This window comes from Micromys minutus, assembly GCF_963924665.1.
Source record: "Micromys minutus genome assembly, chromosome: 10".
Classification (NCBI taxonomy): Eukaryota; Metazoa; Chordata; class Mammalia; order Rodentia; family Muridae; genus Micromys; species Micromys minutus.
The window spans coordinates 24760032-24782856 of NC_137979.1; the positions used below are offsets into that span (position 1 = coordinate 24760032).

Here is a 22825-nt window from a genome sequence, read left to right on the forward strand (position 1 = left end):
TTTTTCCTCAGAAATCTATTATACAGACATGGATGCAGGTGAGAGATATAAAACATGCCATGGAGGATCTCAAGAAACCCCCTTTCCCCCATGGATGTTGGGACACTCTGACTCTTCTTTTCATTCCATTCTCCTGGGTGAGAGCAGTTGTGGGACCTTGTGAATTTGCCATGCCTATACCCTGAACAGGGCTCCCTTCCTGGGGCTATAGACATTGTTCTCAGAGATAAGAAAAGGCCTCCCAATAGGCTGACCTACTCCACCTCAAGACGTTCTTCATGGAGCCTGATCTTTTAGAGTCTGTGTAGTCAATGACCAGAAAGACACCAGTAGCTGGGGTAACCTAAGACAGGCATGGTTCAATAAGCTGGTTGCCTGTGAGGTGGTGTGAAGAAGGTCAGAGCATATACTCTGCTTTCCACTGAGCTACCAACTTAAAAAAAGGGTGGATTTGTAGAAAGAGTCAGAAGTTTCTAACTAGTGTTTTGCAATGGATCACATATGTGAATCAGGGATTTCCACATTTACTAACCTCAGAACCTGCCTGATACCCAGTGATAATCAAAGATAGAGCTTGTGACCTGCACAGCCAATAGGCTGGTGCCAGCTACATGGGACAAATACTTACAGACCAAGGGGATATGAGCAGAGAGTGGAAAGACACTCCTTATAACTATAATAAACAAGTCACCTGGCTCCCAGAGTCTCTGTTATTGAATCATATGCTTCTTATGCCTATCCCTAAGGACCATGCTGAAGGGCTAAGGGCTAGAGAAGCATTACATGTGTTATTATATAGAATTATCCTGGCATCAGATGGAAGCAGATGCAAAGGTCCATATCCAAAACCATGTAGAAAAAGTTTAAATTGGAAGTCTCTATTGAGTTTCTTGAATCAGAAATGGAAAACCCTCTGGAGGGTAGGTAAGAATGTAGGAATCATAGAGAATGAAACACACCAGAAGAACAACAGTAATATAGTATCAACTAAGCAGTGGTTCACATAAAGTTCCAAAGTCTGAAAAGATAAACAATCTTACTGCAGGGGTTTCTCCCAGGTCCTATACCCATATGTTAGGGCTGTTAACTTGGTGTTTTTGTGGTACTACAAATAGTGGGATCAGATTTATCTCTGAGATTTTTCCCAATCTTGATTCGTTTCCACTTAGTGTGTTGTCTTTTCTATCCTTGGTATGAGGGATTGTCCATTTTCTTATTGTATCTTGTTTTGTTGTGTTTAGTTGTTCTCTCTTGGAGGCCAGCTCTTTTCAGCAAAGGAAAGGGAGAGGACATTTAAGGAAGAGACAGGAGTTGTAGAGGGAGGGGAATCTGTGGGTGGCATGTATTATATAACAGAAGAATCTGTTTCTATAATAATTAACAGAATATAAGAAATAGAATCTAATAAAACATTGGCTTTTACTTAATGATTATCTAGAATACCACATTTAAGGCAGAGGATGGCATCACTGAGACTCCAAGGTCTCTTTTCCCAATTTGACTACTTTTTAAAACTCCCACTTGTAGATGGGACTATTATGAAGTATATTCTTGTATGTGGCTTTCTTTATAAGGATAAATTTTATAATATTAATATCAGTGTATTCACTAGATAAATTTAAGTGAAATCCCAGTGTTGCTATTATAAAGATATTTTCTTTATAAGAACTTTTAGAAGGGCCGCCTTTATATCGCTGTTCCTTAGGCTGTAGATGAAAGGGTTCAGCATGGGAGTCACCACTGTGTACAATACAGCAATGGAAGCCTCATTCACTGTAAAGTTATTAGCTGATGGACATAAGTAGAGACCAATAATTGTCCCATAGAACAGTGAGACCACAGACAGGTGGGAGCCACAGGTAGAAAAGATCTTGTGGATAACCCGAGTAGATGAACCCTTTAGAATGGAGGAGACAATTTGTACATAGGAAGCAATAATAAGTAAGAATGGGATGACAATAAGAGGCCCTCCCAAGATAAACATCATAAGTTCATTTATATAAACATCAGAGCAGGCCAACTTGAGCAGAACAGATATGTCACAGAAAAAGTGGCGGATCACATTGTCTTCACAGAATGACAACCTAGCCAAGAGTAGAGTGTGTAACATGGAATACAGCATGGTAAACACCCAGGACATCAGCACCAGACAGACACACAGCTTAAAACTCATGATGATGGTGTAGTGAAGGGGACGACAAATGGCCACATACCGATCATAGGCCATGACCACAAGGAGTAAGATTTCCAGGCATCCAAAAAAAATGAAAAAGTACATTTGTGTCAGACAACCTGCATAGGTAATGGATGTGTCCTGACTTTGCATGTTTTGAAGCAACTTGGGCATTGTGACAGAGGAAAAGCAGAGATCAGAGAAGGACAAATTGCTGAGAAAAAAGTACATGGGTGTGTGGAGATGGGAGTCCAGAACAATGAGGATAATGATCATGAGGTTCCCCAGGACGGTGGTGAGGTACATGACTAGGAACAGAGCATAGAACAGGTGCTGGTGCTCTGTGGGAATGAGCAGGCCCAGGAGGAAGAACAGGGACAAGACAGTTTGGTTGTTCATTATCATTCTTCCTCTCCAGTGTCCTAATGAGAAAAATCATATACTTTAAAATAAGAAAACCCAGCATATATCTAGTGATTATATTCTATAATTGACAATCAATTATAACAATCGATCTGACCATTTTCCTACAAATTATAATATCAAAACTCCAAATGTTTATACTCAGTAAAATTATTAATAATTTTCTTATCTTTTCTTTAACCAATTTAATCTCCAATTCTTGTCTAAATAATTTTATGCACTTGTACTGAGTGAAAAAGTAGACTAATTGTTTTTCTCTCTTGCTACCTGCTCAATAGTTGTTTATAATTTGCTTCATGCAATTTTATACTTTCATACTCTTGATCAATTTCAATAAACTTTGTCAGCACAATTTAATATAAATATAAAGAAAAATCTCATATACCCCAATTGTTATATTACAGTTTTTTAAAATTATACTTGCATGTCCCTGTAACTTACAGATTTCTGCTTCATAATTAACTAATCATTTCCCTTAATTTGCGTATATGACAGACATCAAGGTCAAAAGCAGAAAGTGAAATTCATGCATTTACTTTACTAAAGTATTCCTTGTTCTCCTACTAATCTAGTCTCCCACAGCACCATAAAAGCCAATATGATTTTAGTCAGAAATCTGTGATTTTTAGATTCATTAATTTTTTCTATAACTTTAACTAACATCATACATTTTACAACATTTCTTCTTATTTTCCTTCTCATTTGAGCCATTTTTCTCTATGATATTTTATCCATTTATCAGGACCACATCTTGTTTTTATTAGAATATAGAAGCAGACTCGGCATCTGTGTACTCACATCTTTTGACCCTTCTCTTCTCTTTCTACTTGGTTTATTTACACTATGGCATTTGAACAGAGAAGTCCGTTCACATCTTTTCTGACTTATTTTCAGATTCCCACTGTTGTTCTGAGGATAAGCACAAAGCTATTATTATGGACACAAATACTCTTACATTATCTCACAGTAGCCATTTGTACATCCCAGATGTTCCCACTTGCTGTTCTCTCGTCATTCAGTGTTGTGGTAAATCTCTTCAACTCCCATATTTTAGAGTTCTCCTGTATTTGCATTTCACTCCCTCTCTTACCTTTCCCTTTTGTTTGGTTCACCCTCACTCATATGTAAGTGGCATTGCTTATCACATACACAGCTAAACTTACCCTGTGCCCCCATCCTAAGTGATACCTTCAACCATGCTTCATAGCATCCTATGCATATATCTCTTGGACTTAGAACTTTAATGATAGGTTTAAAGTATCTTCTCATTAGTTGTAAAATATGTGCATAAAAGGCCACATATGCTTTCATTCACTTTGGTTGTTTACAATCATTCATAATCTCTAAGTGGGGTTGGTACCTATGATGTTGCATGAATTTGGTCAGTGAAGTGTTGTTACCTGCAGCTCAACCTGATACAGATTTGGTTAAATTCAGAGGTAGAAACATTACCATTGAAATATAAATACTTGATTTCTTAACACTGAATTTTACACTGGATAGTGAGTATTTTAGCATTAGGGTTAATCATTGGTTTCACTTCTCAGAAGTTCTAATGACTCCATGTGATTTAATCTACAAAATGTAATTGATTGTGTAATTGAACCCAGAGAAAGTGAAAAATTTAAATATTATAAAAATAAGCATAAAGATTACTTTTGTGTCCTCACTTGAGTTATTCCTAAGACATTTATTCTATATGCAATGGTTAATTTATGCAGCTTACGGGTTAAGCCCAATGCTAATTTTTAAACAATCCTATTTAATATGCACATATTCACTAAATTTTATTGAAATGTGTGGACTTTGAGTAAATAAACACTCTATCACATGATGAGCTTCATACAATCAGATGAAGGATGCAGGTGGAAAATACAGAAAACTTTACATCTTCTGCCTTAGATACAAGTCTCTAAACTCCACTCTTCTCAGGGATTCCAATGTTCTAGACAGTTCTTCAAATATTGGCCAGATCATTCTCTAAATTTAATATGTATTAGAAGTCATATGCATGGGGACACAACACACACACATGCATATGCACACACACACCCACACACACACTGTGATTCTTCACAACACTGTATAATTTAAATTTCAGGGGAAGAATCAACAGATCTACGTAAGCTTTCTGAAATGTTTCAACCTAGTCTCACTGCTTGCATCTTCACGGACTGAAAGTGTTAATTCCAGCTGTATTCCTAGCTTGTATACTTAAAGCATTGTGGATAAACATTACAGAGGAAAAACTATCTAGGAAAAAAGGCATGTAACATTTAAAAGGATGCTCTCTTTGTATATTCCAGATGGATTATTAAAAGAAACATTCCAGAATATCCTTTCTGAGCACTGGAATGACAGGACTGTGCCACCAAGCTGAGTTTCTGCTTCTCCTGTAAATGAAAAGGGTCTTTGTGTTTTGTATGCATGTGTACAAAGATCAGATTCCAGAGAAATCAACATCAGCTGTTACTACTGATGGGATGATGGACTTCATACCTTCTTTTGATGTTAAAACCCCAGATCTCAAATTAAACATCTCAGAAACATCCCAAGAGATAGGTTTTTAACATTTATTACATCTGTATATCATCCTGTATTCTGTAGAGTCACTAGGATTTATTGAGTACCTCTTATTGTACTCGAATACCTAGAAAATATAAATGTAATTTTTGATGGACTACAATTAGAAGTAATCTCATACAATACCAGTAAAACAGAGGATCATGAACTCAAAAGATGAAATTAATCATCATCCTGAGGGGTCATTGTGAAGAGTTTGCTCAGACCCCACAGAATAAAGTGTAGTGAACAACCCTTCAGCACAACAGCAGTGAATTCCATCTTACAGGGTTCCTCTTGTGATGAAATGATATGATACTGAGAGAAAAACATAATCAATAACTACAATGAGTCTGCCAATATTAAGGTGGTTACGTGAGGAACACAAAAGAAAAACTTATACAGTCTTGGAAGTCAGGAAAAAGTAGAATGTTATCTTACCTGAAAAACCATCCTACATTATGCTGGAAATCTGTGTGGATTCACAGACACATACCTGCTCATTTTCCTGACTAAATCTAGCTCTTCTGAGGCTGAGTCTTAGTTTCTGGATGATGATCCTGTCCACCTTCTTTTTATTTGCAGACACAGAACTAGCAGCCTCTGCACTCATTACCTCTCTGCACCATCCCTGCACACATCCCCCTTCCATCCCTCAAGCGTCCAGCATCCCAGGAGTCCAGATCCTGTATACCTCATTAAGGCATCATAATTACTTAGGCCGTTTTTCAGACCAATTTTCTAGAGGGATCTCTACTGAAGGCCAATTACGACCACCGATATCCATTTCTTATTCTTAAGAGGCCGAAGAATTTTTTTTAAATTGAACAACTTTATTTTAAAAACAAAGAGAAATGTACAGACTTTAAGTATTTATGCATAAATGTATTTGGATACATTGTTGCCAGTACTTGGAGTTTTTTAAAGGTTTGGTAGTATGCATTAAAATCTTACTAGTTACAATGAGCATAAAGTACATGTAAAACAAGATGCAACCTGGAAATATTCAAAGTTTTTTTGGTGTGTAAAGATTAAGCATAATGGTTTTTCATTTTCTTTCTTTTTTTTGGCCTTTGCTTTTTCTTGAACTTCATATAGTCTGTGAGTTGTTTCTGGGGGTGTTCAGAGCTTTCTGGGGTTAGCATCCAATTATCAGTGACTACATATTATGTCTGTTCTTTTGTGACTGGGTTATCTCACTCAGGATGATATTCTTTAGATGGATCGATTTTCTTAAGAATTTCATAAAGTCATTGTTTCTGATAGCTGTGTAGTACTCCATTGTGTAAATGTACCACAACTTTTGTATCCATTCATCTACTGAAGGACATCTGGGTTCTTTCCAGCTTCTGGCTATTACAAATAGGGCTGCTATGAACATTGTGGTGCATGTGTCTTTGTTGTATGTTGGAGCTTCTCTGGGGTATATGCCCAGAAGTGGAATAGCTGGATCTTCAGGTAGTACTATGTCCAATTTTCTGAGGAATTGCCAGACTGATTTCCAGAGTGGTTGTACCAGTTTACAACCCCACCAACAGTGGAGAAGTGTTCCTCTTTCTCTGCATCCTCGCCAGCATCTGCTGTCATCTGAATTTTTGATCTTAGCCATCTGGTTGGTGTGAGGTAGAATCTTAGGGTTGTTTTGTTTTACATTGAGGAGGCAGAATTTAAAGTCCATAAAAACAAGCAAAACTAATTAAAATTAGCACCAATAGGAAAGCCAAAACTCATGGAAAGATGCAAACTCACACAATATCAAAAAATACACAGCTTCTACTTGAGCAGAGTTCACTTTCTTAGCACACCATCCCCAATTATCAGAAACTTCTGTGATTTTAAATAACTTAAAGTCTTTCATATATAATAAAAATTTACACAAACATCAGTAATGTTTATATTTTTGGATATGAGTCTTGTCTTTAATGGCAGAACCACGTCTTCAGTTTATTAGGGTTGCTAGCTTGGTGTTTTCAGGGGACTACAAATAGAGGTATTAGGTTTACCTCTGAATCTTTTGTCTGATAATAAGAGCCTTTTCCTTTTAGTGTGTTGTCTTGATAATCCCTAATATAAGGGCTTCTCAATTTTCCTATTGTATCTTGTTTTGTATTGTTTAGTTGTTCTCTCTTGGAGGCCAGCTCTTTTCAGCAGAGGAAAGAGAGAGGGCATTTGGGTAAGAGACAGAAGTTGTGGAGAGAGAGGAATCTGTGGATGGCATGTATTGTATAAGTGAAAAATTTATTTCTAAAATAACTAAAATAATATAAAGATTAGAATCCAACAAACATTGACTTTTACTTAATGATTATCTAGAAAAACACATTTAAGGTAGAGGATGGCATCTCTGAATCTCCCAGGTCTTTTTTTTCAATTGAAATTTTTTATAACACTCCTATTTGTAAATGGGAATATTATGTAGTATGTTTTATATGTGGGTTCCCTTGTAAGAATAAATTTTATAATATTAACATCAGTGTATTCACTAGATAAATTTAAAGTAAAAATCCCAGTGTTGCCATTATAAAGATATTTTCTTTGTAAGAACTTTTAGAAGGGCCTCCTTTATATCTCTGTTCCTTAGGCTGTAGATGAAAGGGTTCAGCATGGGAGTTACCACTGTGTACAATACAGCAATGGAAGCCTCATTCACTGTAAAGTTATTAGCTGATGGACTTAAGTAGAGACCAATAATTGTCCCATAGAACAGTGAGACCACAGACAGGTGGGAGCCACAGGTAGAGAAGATCTTGTGGATAACCCGAGTAGATGAAACCTTTAGAATGGAGGAGACAATTTGTACATAGGACACAACAATGAGTAAGAATGGGATCACAATAAGGGGTCCTCCTAAGATAAATATCATAAGTTCATTGATATAAATGTCAGAGCAGGCCAACTTAAGCAGAGCAGATAAGTCACAGAAAAAGTGATGAATCACATGGTCCTCACAGAATGACAACCTAGCTACTAGCAGGGTGTGCAACATGGAATATAGCACATGAAATACCCAGGACATCAGCACCAGACATACACAGAGCTTGGGACTCATGATGATGGTGTAATAAAGAGGAAGGCAGATGGCCACATAGCGGTCATAGGCCATGACCAGAAGGAGGAAGATTTCCAGGCCTCCAAAAAAATTGAAAAAGTACATTTGTGTCAGACAGCCAGCATAGGAGATGGATGTGTCCTGGCTCTGCATGTTCTGCAGCAACTTGGGCATCGTGACAGAGGAAAAACAGAGATCAGAGAAGGACAAGTTGCTGAGAAACAAGTACATGGGTGTGTGGAGATGGGAGTCCAGAAGAATGAGGGTGATGATGATGAGGTTCCCCAGGACGGTGGTGAGGTACATGATCAGGAACAGGGCATAGAACAGGTGCTGGTGCTCTGGGGGGATGGGCAGGCCAAGGAGATAAAACATGGAGATGACAGTTTGGTTGTTCATTATTATTCTTTCTTCCCAGTGTCCTAATGAGAACATATGGGATTCCTTAAAATAAAAAACAAAACAAAACAAACAAACAAACAAACAAAAAAAAAACCCAACATATCCAGGGCATATATTCTACAACAGTGGTTCTGTCCATTTTCATAGAAATTGTAATTCTAAATGTCTGATTGCCTCTATTCATTGAGATTTTTGCCTTTTCTTCACTTCTTTTTAACACATTTTAACTTCCAATTCTCTTTTAAATAGTTCTCTGCACTTGTACTGATACGAAAAATTGGACCAATTTTTCTCTATCTTGCTTCCTGACCAATTGCTGTTTGTCATTTGCCCTATGTGGTTTTATACTTTGATATTCTTGTTGAATTTGTATAAATGTTGTCAACCCAAGTTGATGTACATTTCAAGAAAATCTCTTATACTCCAATATTATATAGTATTTTTGCAAAATCAGGCCTGTATGTCCCTGTAACATACTGAATTCTGATTCACCATTAACTAATCATCTTTCCATTGCATGTATGCCAGGCATTAAGCTGAAAAGCATGAAACAAAGTTCATGTTGTCACTTTATTCCTTCCTTTCCTACCATTTCATTCTCCCATCATACAGTATAAGCCAATAAGATTTTCATCAGAAATCTGTAATCTTAGATTTATTCAATTTTTCTGTAATTTGAACTGCTGTCATCCATTCTAAAAAAATCTCCTCTCCATTCTCCTCCTATTTTACCCATTTTCTCTGTCAGATTTTATACACTCATCAGGACCACATCTTATCTTTTACTGTATTTTACTGGAATACAAAAGCAGACTCAGTTCATGTCCGTATTCAGTCCTCTGCTCTTTTAATGGTTTATTTACACTTTGGCATTTAAACAGAGGTGTCTCTTCACATATTTTCTGATTTGTTCTTAGGATTATCACTGCTACTCCTAGGATAAGTACAAAGCTTTTATCATGGACACAAATACTCTTTCATTATCTTAAAGATGCCTGTATTACATCCCAGATTGTCCCACATGCCTTTCTCTCCTCATTCAGTGTTGCGGTAAATTTCTTCAACTCTCATATTTTAGAGTTCTCCTGCATTTGCTTCTCATTTCCTCTCCTCCATTTCCCTATCATTTGATTCATCCTCACTCATATGTAAGTGGCATTGCCTATCACATACACAGCTAAACTTATCCTGTGCCCCCATACTAAGTGACACAATCAACCATGCTTTATAACATCTTATGCTCATATATCTTGGACTTAGTACTTTGATTATGACTTTAAACCATCTTCCCATCAATTGTAAAATATGTGCAGGAAAGGCCATATATGCTTTCATTCCATTTGGTTGTTTACAATCATTCATAATCTCCAAGCAGGGCTAATACCTTTCATGTTGCATGAACTTGCCCAATGAAGAGTTGTTACCTGCAGCTCAAACTGAAACAGATTTGGTCAATCTCAGTGGTATGAAAATTACAATTTAAATATAAATACTTGAATACATAATAGTAAATTTTACACTTTATAATAAGTGTGGGAGATCTAATGTATTTGTTTATTCCAGACTGGTTCACACGCACACACACACACACACACACACACACACACACTCCTTTCTGAGCACTGGACTGACAGGACTGTGCCACCAAGCTGAGTTTCTGCTTCTCCTGTAAATGAACAGTGTCTTCCTGTTTTGTGTGCATGTGTACAAAGATAAGATTCCAGAGCAATCAATATCAGCTGTTAATATTGCTGGGATGATGGACTTCATACCTTCTTTTGATGTTCAAACCCCAGATCTCAAATTAAACATCTCAGAAACATCCCAAGAGATAGGTTTTTAACATTTATTACATCTGTATATCATCCTGTATTCTGTAGAGTCACTAGGATTTATTGAGTACCTCTTATTGTACTCGAATACCTAGAAAATATAAATGTAATTTTTGATGGACTACAATTGGAAGTAATCTCATACAATACCAGTAAAACAGAGGATCATGAACTCAAAAGATGAAATTAATCATCATCCTGAGGGGTCATTGTGAAGAGTTTGCTCAGACCCCACAGAATAAAGTGTAGTGAACAACCCTTCAGCACAACAGCAGCGAATTCCATCTCACAGGGTTCCTCTTGTGATGAAATGATATGATACTGAGAGAAAAACATAATCAATAACTACAATGAGTCTGCCAATATTAAGGTGGTTACGTGAGGAACACAAAAGAAAAACTTATACAGTCTTGGAAGTCAGAAAAAAGTAGAATGTTATCTTACCTTAAAAACTGTCCTGCACCATGCTGGAAATCTGTGTGGATTCACAGACACATACTTGCTCACTTTCCTGACTAAATCTAGCTCTTCTGAGGCTGAGTCTTAGTTTCTGAATGATGATCCTGTCCACCTTTTTTTTATTTGCAGACACAGAACTAGCAGCCTCGGCACTCATTACCTCTCTGCACCATCCCTGCACACATTCTCCTTCCATCCCTCAAGCGTCCAGCATCCCAGGAGTCCGGATTCTGTATACCTCATTAAGGCATTGTAATTACTTAGGCTTTTTCTCAGACCAATTTTCTAGAGGGATCTCTAGTGAAGGCAAATTATGGCCACTGATATCTATTTCCTATACTTAAGAGAAGGCAGAATTTAAAGATAGTAAAAACAAGCATAATGAATTAAAATTAGCACCAATAAGAAAGCCAAAAGCATGGAAAGATGCAAACTCACTCCATATCAGGAAAATACAAGGCTTCTACTTGAGTGGAGCTCACTTTCTTAACAGGAAAGGGAAGAAGAATGAATGTACATCATCCCAAATGTCAGGTACTTTTTTGATTATAATTGACTTATAGTATTTCATACTCAACAAAAATTACACTAACCTCCAATTTTTTTCCATTTATGATGTGAGGCTCGTCTTTAGTCTTTAATGTCAGAACCACATCTTCAGTGCATAGGACAGCACTTTTTTAGTAGCATGAGATCATCTCAACTCTATACACTGGGAAGTTTCCAAGGACAGCAAGGCAATTCACCATGACAGACTACCCACAAGAAGACTTAGTGCAGACATACAACTTTAAAAAACTTGAAACTTCACCATCCTCCACATTCTATGTCTGCTAATCTGTGAAAACGACACGGATGACAAGCAGACGGCACGTTTAAAGCTTCCTTAAGCCAGTAGAAGGTCAGTCCACATTCTCATGCTAGTTCACTCATTTTGCCTTCTTACCTCTCTATGAAAATGTTAATTATACCTACTAGTTCCTCCAATCAATGACCTGCCATTTATGTGATCTTATTTCATAATTCTGTGTTTTATGAGTTCATAGATAGCATTTATAATTCCTTCCTTCATGATTATTTCTCAAAATGAGACAGATGAATTTTTGGGCAAAATAATAAAATATAAACATCCATCCCAAGGGAATCTTGTTCATTACTGATCTACATTTTATTGGTTTTTTTTAAAAAAAGATTAACTTTTACCCTTGTGTGTAGAAATAGTATGTGGGATCTAAGGATTTTTTCAGGATTTAACACACAGTGATTCCTGGCTTTGTTTTGTAGAGCAATCGCATTTTACTTCTTAATCAATTTACTTTAAATATTTCAAGAAGAATAATGGGTCGTTTTTGGTTGACAGGAGAACCAAAAGTGATTCTATAGTGCTCTCAAGTTCCAGCTTAATCGTCCCAACAAACTGTGATGTGCACTTGCATAAATATAACTAAGTAGCCTAGTATCTCAGTTGCGTTTAAGCAGTCTATAATGCACTTTAGAACTCATAATTTGCCAGAGAATTCTGTGCCTGTTTATATACACCTCCAACCTGCTACAGGCAATGACACTCTATACTCTTACTTATTTTTTATTTTGATATTTCACGTTAATATAAAATCATAATGGCTGCCTTCATTCTGTTTTATATTTTCAAGGTTAGTTCTGTGTCAATAGTTTATTTTTAACTCCTAAATAGTATCATTGTACAGATACGTTATGTTCAACAGTGAAGGTCTCATGCCAGTTCATGTTCTCGTGCTTTCTCTCTCTCCCTCCCTTCGTTTCTCCCTCCCCTCCCCCTTCTCTCTTTCCTTTTTCATTGGTGGTTCTGTCTCTGAGAGCTTCAAGGGTCTAGGTTAGTTGACTCTGTATCTCTTCCTGTAGAGTTTCTATCCTTTTAGACACCTCAATCCTTTCTCCTGTTCTTCCAAAATAGTCCCCAAGCTCTGTCTACTGTTTTGCTGTGGGTGTCTGCATCTCTATGAATCAGATGCTGGGTAGAACCCCTAAGAGGACAGGCATGCTAGACTCTTGTTAAGCATAACAGAGTATCATTAATAGTATTAGGGAGTGGTGATTAGCTATGGGATAGTTCTCAGTTTGGGTTGATTATTGGTTGGCTATTCCCTCAGTCTCTGACCCATTGCCTGTCTCTGCATTTGTTGTAGACAGGATAAACTTTGCATCAAAAATCTTGTGGTAGGATTGATGTTTCTATTTCTCCATTGGGGTTCCTGCCTTACTTCTGGATATGGCCACTTTAGGTTTAATATCTGCAATGGTGTGAGTCACAGCTAAGGACACTGCCATTGATTCTTGGGCACATTCCTTATACCAGGTGTCTCTCTCTTCCTGGAAAAGCCTGCCTACCTACCCACCCCTATTAGTTGCAGATTTCCATTCATTCTCATGGCCATGTGGACATCCCTCCTGTCCCTCCCCTTATCTGATCTTGAACTGCTCATTCCATCCCCCATCCCCTCTACCATAAGTTTCCTCCCTCCATCTATCTTTTATGACTACTTTATGCCCCATATAAGAGAAATTCAAATATATTTGCTTGGCCCTATATCCTTGTTTAGCTTTGTTGGATCTTTAGAATGAAACATGGGTATCCTATATTTCATGGCTAATATTCATTAATAAGTGAACACATACCACGCATGTCTTTTTATCACAAGGTTACATCACTCAGGATGACATTCTCAATATCATCCATTTGCCTGAGGAATTCATAATGTCTTTGGTTTTAGCTGCTGAATAGTATTCCATTATGTGGATGTACTATATTTTATTTATTTATCCATTCTTCAGTTTTTAAAAATTTCTTCTTTGACCCAGTGGTCATTGAGGAGAAAGTTGTTGAGTTCCATAGATTTATAGGATTTCTGTTGTTTCTGATGTTCTTTAAGTCCAGGTTAATCTATGGGAATCTGATAAGATGTGAGGGGTTATTTTAATCTTCTTGAATCTGTTGAGACTTGCTTTGTGACTGAGTATGTGGTCAATTCTTTCGAGGATGTGATGAAGTGCTGAGAACACTTATTATATTATTGTGTGTTTACTTAAAATATTCTATATATATCTGTTTCATTTGATTCATAACTTGTTAGTTTCATTAGTTCTCTGTTTAGTTTTTGTTTCAATGACTTGTCCATTGGTGTTTAAGTCTCCCACATTAATGTATGGGGTTTGATGTGTGATTTAAGCTTTAGCAATGTTTCTTTTATGAATTGGGGTGCCATTGCATTTGCTGCATATGTGTTCAGAATTAAGATGTCATCTTGGTAGATTTTTTTATGAGTATAAAGTCTTCTTTCCCATATCTTTTGATTACATTTTGTGAACGTATATTTTATTAGCTATAAGAATACCTATTCCAGCTTGTTTCTTGAGTTGGTTTTCTCGGAAAACCCTTTTCCAGCCCTTTACTTTGAAATAATACCTATCTTTTTTTTTTTTTTTTTTTTTTTTTTTTTTTTTTTTTTTTTGCTGAGGTGATTACTTGTATGCAGTAGAATGAAGAATTCCATGTTCATGGCCACTCTATTAGCCTTGGTATTTTTTTTGGGGGGGGGGATTTGAGACCACTGATGTTGAGAGATATTAATTACTGCTAACTCTTTAATCCTATTATTTTGATGTTTATAGTCTAGTGTGTATGTGTTTCCCTTCTTTTGGTTTTGATGGAGTGTAATTATCTATTTATTGTCTTTTTTAAATGTGTTTAGCCTTATACATTTGTAGTTTTCCTTTTAGACTCTTGGGTTTTATTATTGGAAAGGTACCATTTAAATTTAGTTTTGTTATTATATATCTTGTTTTCTCCATCTCTGCTGGTTGAAATACTTGGCTGACATCTATGGTCTCTTAGGGTTTGTATGTAATTTGTCCTGTTCCTTCTTGCTTTTAGATCTTTGTTGAGAAATCAGGTGTAATTCAATTTTGCTGCATTTATATGTTACTAGGCTTTCCCCCTGCAGCATCTAATATTCTTTCTTTGTTCTATACATTTAATGTTTTCATTACTATGTGGTGGGAAGGTTTTTTTCTTGTATAGTCTATCTGATGTTCTGTAAACTTCTTGTAGGTATATTTTTAGGTTAGGAAAAATTCTTTTGTGATTTTCTTGAAGATATTATCTGGGCATTTTAACTAGAGATCTTCTTTTTCTTGTATACCTATTATTCTTAGGTTTGGTCTTTTCAGAGTTTCCTAAATGCATTCGATGTTTCTGTCATGAAATTTATAGATTTAAATTTTTCTTTGTCCCTTTTCCCCTGACTGGTAGCAGGGAGGTCGCACAATGCCCAGAGTTACTATAAAAGACATTAACCAGCAGGAGTTTGTCAGAGCTCTAGCAGCCTTCCTCAAAAAGTCCGGAAAGCTGAAAGTCCCCGAAAGGGTGAACGTTGTCAAGTTGGCGAAGTATAAAGAGCATGCCCCATATGATGAGAACTGGTTCTACACACGAGCTGCTTTCACAGTGCAGAACCTGTACCTCTGCGGTGGTGCAGGGGTTGCTTTCATGAAGATCTAAGGAGGACGGCAGAGAAATGGTGTCAGGCCCAGACACTTCAGCATATGCTCTAAGAGAAGGGCAGAAAATGGTGGAAAAGGACCAAGATGGGGGCCATAAACTGACACCTCAGGGATAGAAAAATCTGGACAGGATTGCTGGACAGGTGGCAGCTGCTAACAAGGAACATTAGGACATAAGATGCTGGGTTAGTAAATTATCTCATCCATTAATTTTTTTTGTCAATGTATTGATTTTTTGTACACCTGAGTTCTGTCTTCTATCTTTTATTTTGTTGTTGATGCTTGTGTCTGTATTATTTTGTTTTTCCCCCTAGGTTTTCCATCCCTAAGACCGCATTAATTTCTGTTTTCTTTATTGCTTCTATATCTCTTTTCAGTTCATGGACTGTTTTATTAATTTTCTTTACCTGTTTGATTATATATTTCAGTGTTTTTAATTAATTTCTTCTTTAAAACTATCATCTTTATAAGGCTGTATTTAAGGTCATCTTTTTGTGGTTAAGATGTGTTAGGATATCTAGTGTTTGCAGTGTCAAGACAGGTGGGCTATTGTGATGCATTGTTGTGGTTCTTTCTTTTTTATTGGATATTTTCTTTATATACATTTCAAATGTTATCCCCTTTCCAAGTTTCCTCTCTGGAATTCCCCTAGTCCATCCACCTTTCTCTGCCTCTCTGAGAGTGTTCCCCACCCATCCTCTCCCTTCCATCTTTTTGCCCTGGTATTTCCCTTCATTGGGGTATTGGCCCTTCATAGGGCCAAGGGCCTCTCCTCTCATTGATGCCTGATAAGTCCATCCTCTGCTACATATGCTGCTGGAGCCATGGGTCCTTACATGTGTAGTTTTCTGGTTGGTGATTTAGTCTCTGGTAGCTCTGTTGGGTCTGGTTGGTTGATATTGTTGTTCTTCATGTAGGCTTGCAAACCCCATTCAACTCCTTCAGTCCTTTTTATAACTTCTGTATTGGGGACCCTGTTCTCAGTCCAATGGTTGGTTGAGAGCATCTGACTCTGTATTTCTCAGGCTTTACCAGAGCCTCTCAGGAGACACCTATATCAGGTACCTGTCAGCATGCACTTCTCGACATCCACAATATGGTCAGGGTTTGGTGTTTGTATATGAGGTGGATTCCCAGGAGTGGCAGTTGCTGGATGCCCTTCCTTCATCTCTGCTCCATACTTTGTGTTTGTATTTCCTCCTGTGAATATTTTGTTCCCCATTATAAGAATTGAAGCATCCACTTTTTGGTTTTTCAACTTCTTAAACTTCATGTGGTCAGTGGATTGTATCTTGGGTATTTTTGAGCTTTTGGGCTAATAGCCACTTATCAGTGAATGCATATCATGTGTGTTATTTTTTGAGTGAGTTATCTCACTCAGAATTATATTTTCTAGTTCCATCCATTTGCCTAGGAATTTCATAAAGTCATTGTTTTTAATAGCCGACTAATACTCCATTGTGTAAATGTAACACATTTTCTGTATCCATTCCTCTGTTGAAGGAAATCTGAGTTCTTTACATATCCTGGCTATTATAAACCTGCTATCCTATCCCCTCTTTTTCTGCTTTTGTGAGAGGGCTCCCCCACACACCCATGGAATTTTGCTGAGGATTGCATCGAATCTGTAGATTGTGTTTGACAAGATGACCATTTTTACTATATTAATCTTGTCAATCCATGAGCATGGGGTATCTTTCCATCTTCTGACATCTTCAATTTCTTCCAAGACTTGAAGTTTTTGTCATACAGATATTTCACTTGCTATATTAGAGTCATACCAGGGTGTTTTATATTGTTTGTGACTATTGTGAAGGCTGTCTTTTCCCTAATTTCTTTCTCAGCTTGTTTATCCTCTGAGTAGAGGAAAGCTACTGATTTGTTTGAGTTAATTTTATATCCAGTCACCTTGCTAAAGTTGTTTATCAGCTGTAAAAGTTCTCTGGTAGAATTTTTGGGGTCATTTATGTATAGTAAAATACCATCTGCAAATAGTGATATTTTGACTTCTTCTTTTCCAACTTCTATCGTTTTGACCTCCTTTTGTTTTTTAATTGCTTTGGCTAGGGCTTCTAGTACTATATTGAATAGGTAGGGAGAGCATGAGCAGCCATGTCCAGTTCCTGACTTTCTCATTAGCTTGTGTATCTCTCTAAATATCTATTCATAGCAAGATGGATTCAGCTTAGAGCAGGACATCTTCAAATTTTCCAGTGTATGTGCTTTTTAGCATGGTACACTACCACAAAATATGATGTATATTAGTAAGAATTGTTATACTTCTACAATATTTTAACTCATGCACAATTTAGTCCTTTGCACTTTAAGAATTTCCCGATTGTGACCTTTGCTCTCCAAAAAAAAGAGGTTCTATGTTTATGACATTCCTGTAAATTTCCAATAGAACAGAATGATTACTCATCCATCCACGAGGTTCATGTCATCTCCACCTTCCTCATAAACATAACCAGATCTGACCAATGTTGTAATCAGTCACTCATGTAGGACTGATTGGTCCTGGAAAAAGTCCTGACTTACCATAATACCCCATCATTTCAGTGTAATTCCAACTTTGTCATCAAAGTGTGTTTGATGCAGTAGTTCTTAAATTTTGTTTTATTTTAAAATCATCAGAAGTGATTTCAACCATTTTGGATAGACCTCCTCTTAGGAATTGCTGAATTTTATGAAGAATCTGATGTCCTGTAAAATTAAATTTAGCTCATTCCATTTGTCATAGTATTTGAGAGTTGAAATCAGGGAGGTGAAGGAGAGGTGCTTTCAATATTCCAAGTGGGATGGTTCTCTTGTCTAAGGTATTTATATTTAGAACAACAGAATTCATGAGATTTATTTAATGGGGAATTATATGGAAATTAAATAAAATTCTTGTATTTAAAAGACTGAAGGATGATGGGAGAGAAAATAAAGGGCCTGGAGGTGGGAGATTCATTGTTATTCTGTGGGTGAAAGTCATTCTGTGGGTGGAAGGTCAGAAGGGAACAGTTCAATTTTCTGATATTTACCTTGAATGGCCAAGGTGACTCTAAAATACTCATAAAAATTCCCGTCCTTATTTATTGTGGGCACAGAAAGTCACCAAGTTTGCAGTCTTCTCCAGTGTCTAACCACATTTGACATCCACCTGAAATGCATCTTTATATAAGAAACTGTGAGTCTAAGAGGAGTCTAGGTGATGCAGTTGTAACTCAGTAAAGACAGTAATTAGATAGGACCTCTGAAGGAGTACTTCTCTCAGTGACCTATAGAGATGACTGATAATAGTCACTGGTCACAGATGACTATACTTTGGGGGTGGTGTAGTGGGAGAGATGTTAATAGGTTGATGTTAACTTGATTGGTTATTGTCTTTCCTTTGTGTGGTGAAGAGGGAGATTTTGATCAGTTACCAAAAGTAACCAGAAACTAAAGGAAGAACAAAATATCTTTTAGAATATACATTTTTGTATGTTGCTTTAATGACATACCAGTAGGAAATATTGTTCTTAACAGTCTTTTGATACATTGTTACTCACTGTAAACAAGACCTTTGGGGAATGAGCATTTTACTGGCATAGATAGGACTACTGTGACCCAACTTTATACACCTGCTAATATATGTTAAAGATAGAAATGTTTAAAATAAGGAAAAAGGCGTGTTAGAGGGTCTATCCTAAATCAAAACACAAGTAACATTATCCCTTCCCTCAAGGCTAAGAAATCATCAATGAAAAGATGTCAGAAAAATTGTAGGAGCCAGAATAGTTGAGCTCCATTTGTCAGGATGCTGCAGAATCAGGCTGATTAGATGCTGTGATAAGGCAAGACCTGTGCTAAGGCATGGCACATTGAGAACATGATGTTTGGAGGGTATCAATATGACTAGACTATCAGAGTGAAGGAGGTTGAGCTTGCCTCGATAGTGCAGCCAATTGGTGTGCAATGCTATTGGGTCTGTCATCTTCACTAATCTTCATTTCTCTGAGAGGGACACAGTTGAGAATATATTTTGTGTCCTTCCTGCTGCCTCCAGCTGAGGCTGAGATCTGGCTGCCTCTGCTAGGTCATGTCCCTGCTATTGCTGATCTGATTCTCTGGAACTGGACTGCTGGTATAGTCATAAAGTTTGAGTGTATCAATATGCTGCTGCTGCTGCTGTCTTAGGAACTAAACTGCCAGTTTCTAGACAACACAGATGTGAGTTGTTCCAAAGAACCTTTCTAAACAAACAACCCCAAACCCAGCGAAATGATTTTTAGTGATACTCTATTATAATCATAAATTTGTGCCTTGTTCAGTCATCATTAGAGAGGCTCAATTTGACAGTTGATTGAAACATTTGCAGAGACCAAAAAGGCAGAAGTTATGTAGAGAGAGTCTAAATGTGAGGTATTCATCAATCTCTCTCCTTGTGGATCAGCAATTCCACACAAAAGGATAGGAAAGAATGCACAGACCAGAAGGAATGAAGGACACAAGAATAAGACGGCTTACTGAATGAACAAAACAGAACTAACAGAGGTCATAGAGACCAGAATAGAAAGCATGGAGCCTGCATGGGTCTGCACAAGAACCTCTGAGTTGTTTAGGGCTTTTAGTCCCCCAAACGTGTTCATTTTGTTGTTGTTGTTGCTTTCTGGGACTCCTAACACTGCTAATAGATCTACCCATTTTTTCTCTTGTTTTTAAGTCTTTTGCTTCTACAGAGATGCATTTTCCAGCCTCAATACTTCCATCTTGTCTCATTGTATCTAGTTTTCTCTTGCTTGGCTGCCATGTCCTAGAGGTTCAGTCTTTTCTGAATAGGAAATGGAGAAGGAGTGAATATGTGGAGAATGTCAGCATGGCAATCTAGGATGAGTTTTGGGAGGGAAAAATGTGGTTGAGGTGTATTTTATGAGATATAATCTATTTTCAATAAAAAGAATATTAGGGATAGATATCTTATAAAACAGTGTCTGTTACCTAATGCTTTTCTAAAAGAGCCTATGCAAGGCAGAGAATGGCATCATGGAATCACTAAGGTCCTCTTTCTAACTGAACTACCTTTTGCAATAATAATTTTATGTAGTATATTCTCATATCCCATTACAGGATACATTCTGAAATATTAATATTAATGTATTTACTATACAAATTTAAGTAAATTCCCAATGTTGCCATCATAAGGAGATTTTATTATCACAAAAAACTCTGATCAGGGCTTCTTTCATAGCTTTGTTTCTCAGGCTGTAGATGAAGGGATTCAGCATGGGAGTCACTATTGTGTACATCAGGGTCATGACAGTCTCCTTCACAGTAGAGATATTAGCTGAAGGACATAAATAAAGACCAATAATTGTCCCATAGAACAGTGAAACCACAGACAGGTGGGAGCCACATGTAGAGAAAACCTTATGGATAACCCTAGTAGAAGAAATCTGTAGGATTGAGAAGACAATTTGTACATAGGACACAACAATGAGTAAAAATGGGATGACCATAATGAGCACTGATGCAACAAATATCATTAGTTCATTAATATAAATGTCAGAGCAGGCCAATTTGAGCAGGGCTGATATGTCACAGAAAAAGTGAGGAATTACATTGTTCTCACAGAATGACAACCTAGCCAAGAGGAGAGTGTGCATCAGGGATAAGAACACAGTAAATACCCAGGAGAGAACCACCAGACACACACAGAGATTTGGGCTCATGATGCTGGAATACTGAAGGGGTAAACAGATGGCCACATAGCGGTCATAGGCCATGACTACAAGAAGAAAGATCTCCAGGCCTCCAAAAACCAAATAAAAGTACATTTGTGTCAGGCAACTCACATAGGAGATGGATCTGTCCTGGCTCTGCATGTTCTGCAGCAACTTTGGCATCGTGACAGAGGAAAAGCAGAGATCAGAGAAGGACAAGTTGCTGAGAAACAAGTACATGGGTGTGTGGAGATGGGAGTCCAGAAGAATGAGGATGATGATCGTGAGGTTCCCCAGGATGGTGGTGAGGTACATGGCCAGGAACAGAGCATAGAACAGGTGCTGGTGCTCTGGGGGGATGGGCAGACCCAGGAGGAGGAACTGGGAGATGACAGTTTGGTTGTTCATTACCATTCTTCCTTTCCACTGTTCTAGTGAGAAAATACCAGTATCTCTTGAAACTCAAAACAAAAATGAGCAAATATATAGTATATATATCTTACAATGATAAATCTGACAGTCCTCATAGTAAGTATATTCTCAAACCTCAAATGTCTATAATCATTGCAATTATTGATATTTTTACCCACTTTAAAAATTAGCTTTCAGTATCCTCTTCTTTCCTAGACAGTTTTATTTATGACTTTTCTACAGTTATGTAAAATGGACTAATTCTCTCCTGCTACCTGCTCATCCTAGGTAATTGTTGTTCACTTATTTTTTTCTTTATATTATTTTGCATATAAAGTATTTTTAAAGAATGCTCTTGAAATATTTTCTTAATTTGACCATTACAATTTTATATAAATTCCAAGAAAATGCAACATAATCTGATGTAGTAGATTTCTATTTCAACCTTAAATGCACATGTCTATGTTACATACAGATTTCTGCTCCATTGTTAACTAATTACCTTTTATTTATTTCCTCTGAAACAGGCACCAGAAGTTCAGAGACCCCAAGTGAAATTCATGTTTTTACTTTATTATCTCCAAAAGCATTTCTCATTCTCCCACCTCTTCAGTATGACATAGTATAATGGAAACAATTTGGATTTGGGACAGCTGTATGTGAATTTTGATGTATTCATTTTTGAAAAATTTAACTGCCTTCATACAATTTCCATAGTCTCTCCCCGTCGACATCCACTGCTTTCATCTATTCCTCTCAGCGAGCTTATATAAGTATATCAGGCCCACATCTTGTCTTTACTGAGATACAGATGCAGACTCAGTCATGTCTTTTTCTCATGTCTCCTGATCCTTTTCTTCTTCTTCATGCTTCATTTACACTGTACCATTCCAACAGTGGAGTTCCTTCACATTGTTTCTGATTTATTTGCAGATTCCCTCTGTTGCTCTGAGGATAAGCACAAAGCGTCTACCAAGTGCTCTTCCATTATCTCACGGATGGCAGTGGTACATCCAAGATGGCTTCACATGCTTTTCTCTCATCATTTAGTGCTGGGTAAATCTTTTTACCTCTCACCCTTTAGAGCTGCTCCTCCTCTGGTCTATCACTCCCTCCTCTCTGTTTTCCCTTCATTTAGTTCATCCCCATTCATGTCAGGCATATTGATTATCACTTGAATAGCTAAATTTAGTCTATTTCTCTAAGACACTTTCAGCCATGTTCTCTAGAATCTTACATGTATTTCAAAAATTAATACTTAGATGATTGATTTAAAAATTCTTCCCAT

The 22825-nt window shown here is 37.1% G+C and overlaps 3 protein-coding genes and 1 pseudogene across 4 annotated transcripts; 1 reads left to right on the forward strand and 3 right to left on the reverse strand.

Moving 5' to 3' along the window:
• Positions 1-1642: 1642 nt before the first annotated feature.
• LOC308426172 (olfactory receptor 1468-like) lies at positions 1643-2578 on the reverse strand (the record flags this gene model as incomplete). The annotated part of the gene is made up of 1 exon (XM_080923931.1): positions 1643-2578. One exon carries the CDS (start codon positions 2576-2578, stop codon positions 1643-1645), a length of 936 nt encoding a protein of 311 aa, XP_080780057.1.
• Positions 2579-7676: 5098 nt separating this feature from the next.
• On the reverse strand, positions 7677-8606 carry LOC308426179 (olfactory receptor 1468-like; the record flags this gene model as incomplete). Its single annotated transcript, XM_080923938.1, has 1 exon — positions 7677-8606. The coding sequence occupies one exon, from the start codon at positions 8604-8606 to the stop codon at positions 7677-7679; it is 930 nt and encodes a 309-aa protein (XP_080780064.1).
• A 6597-nt stretch (positions 8607-15203) lies between these two features.
• Positions 15204-15609, forward strand: LOC308426183 (small ribosomal subunit protein eS19-like; annotated as a pseudogene). Its single transcript has one exon. The product of its transcript is annotated as a small ribosomal subunit protein eS19-like (transcript).
• Positions 15610-20601: 4992 nt separating this feature from the next.
• Positions 20602-21540, reverse strand: LOC308426165 (olfactory receptor 1468-like; the record flags this gene model as incomplete). The annotated part of the gene is made up of 1 exon (XM_080923924.1): positions 20602-21540. The coding sequence occupies one exon, from the start codon at positions 21538-21540 to the stop codon at positions 20602-20604; it is 939 nt and encodes a 312-aa protein (XP_080780050.1).
• Positions 21541-22825: the final 1285 nt, after the last annotated feature.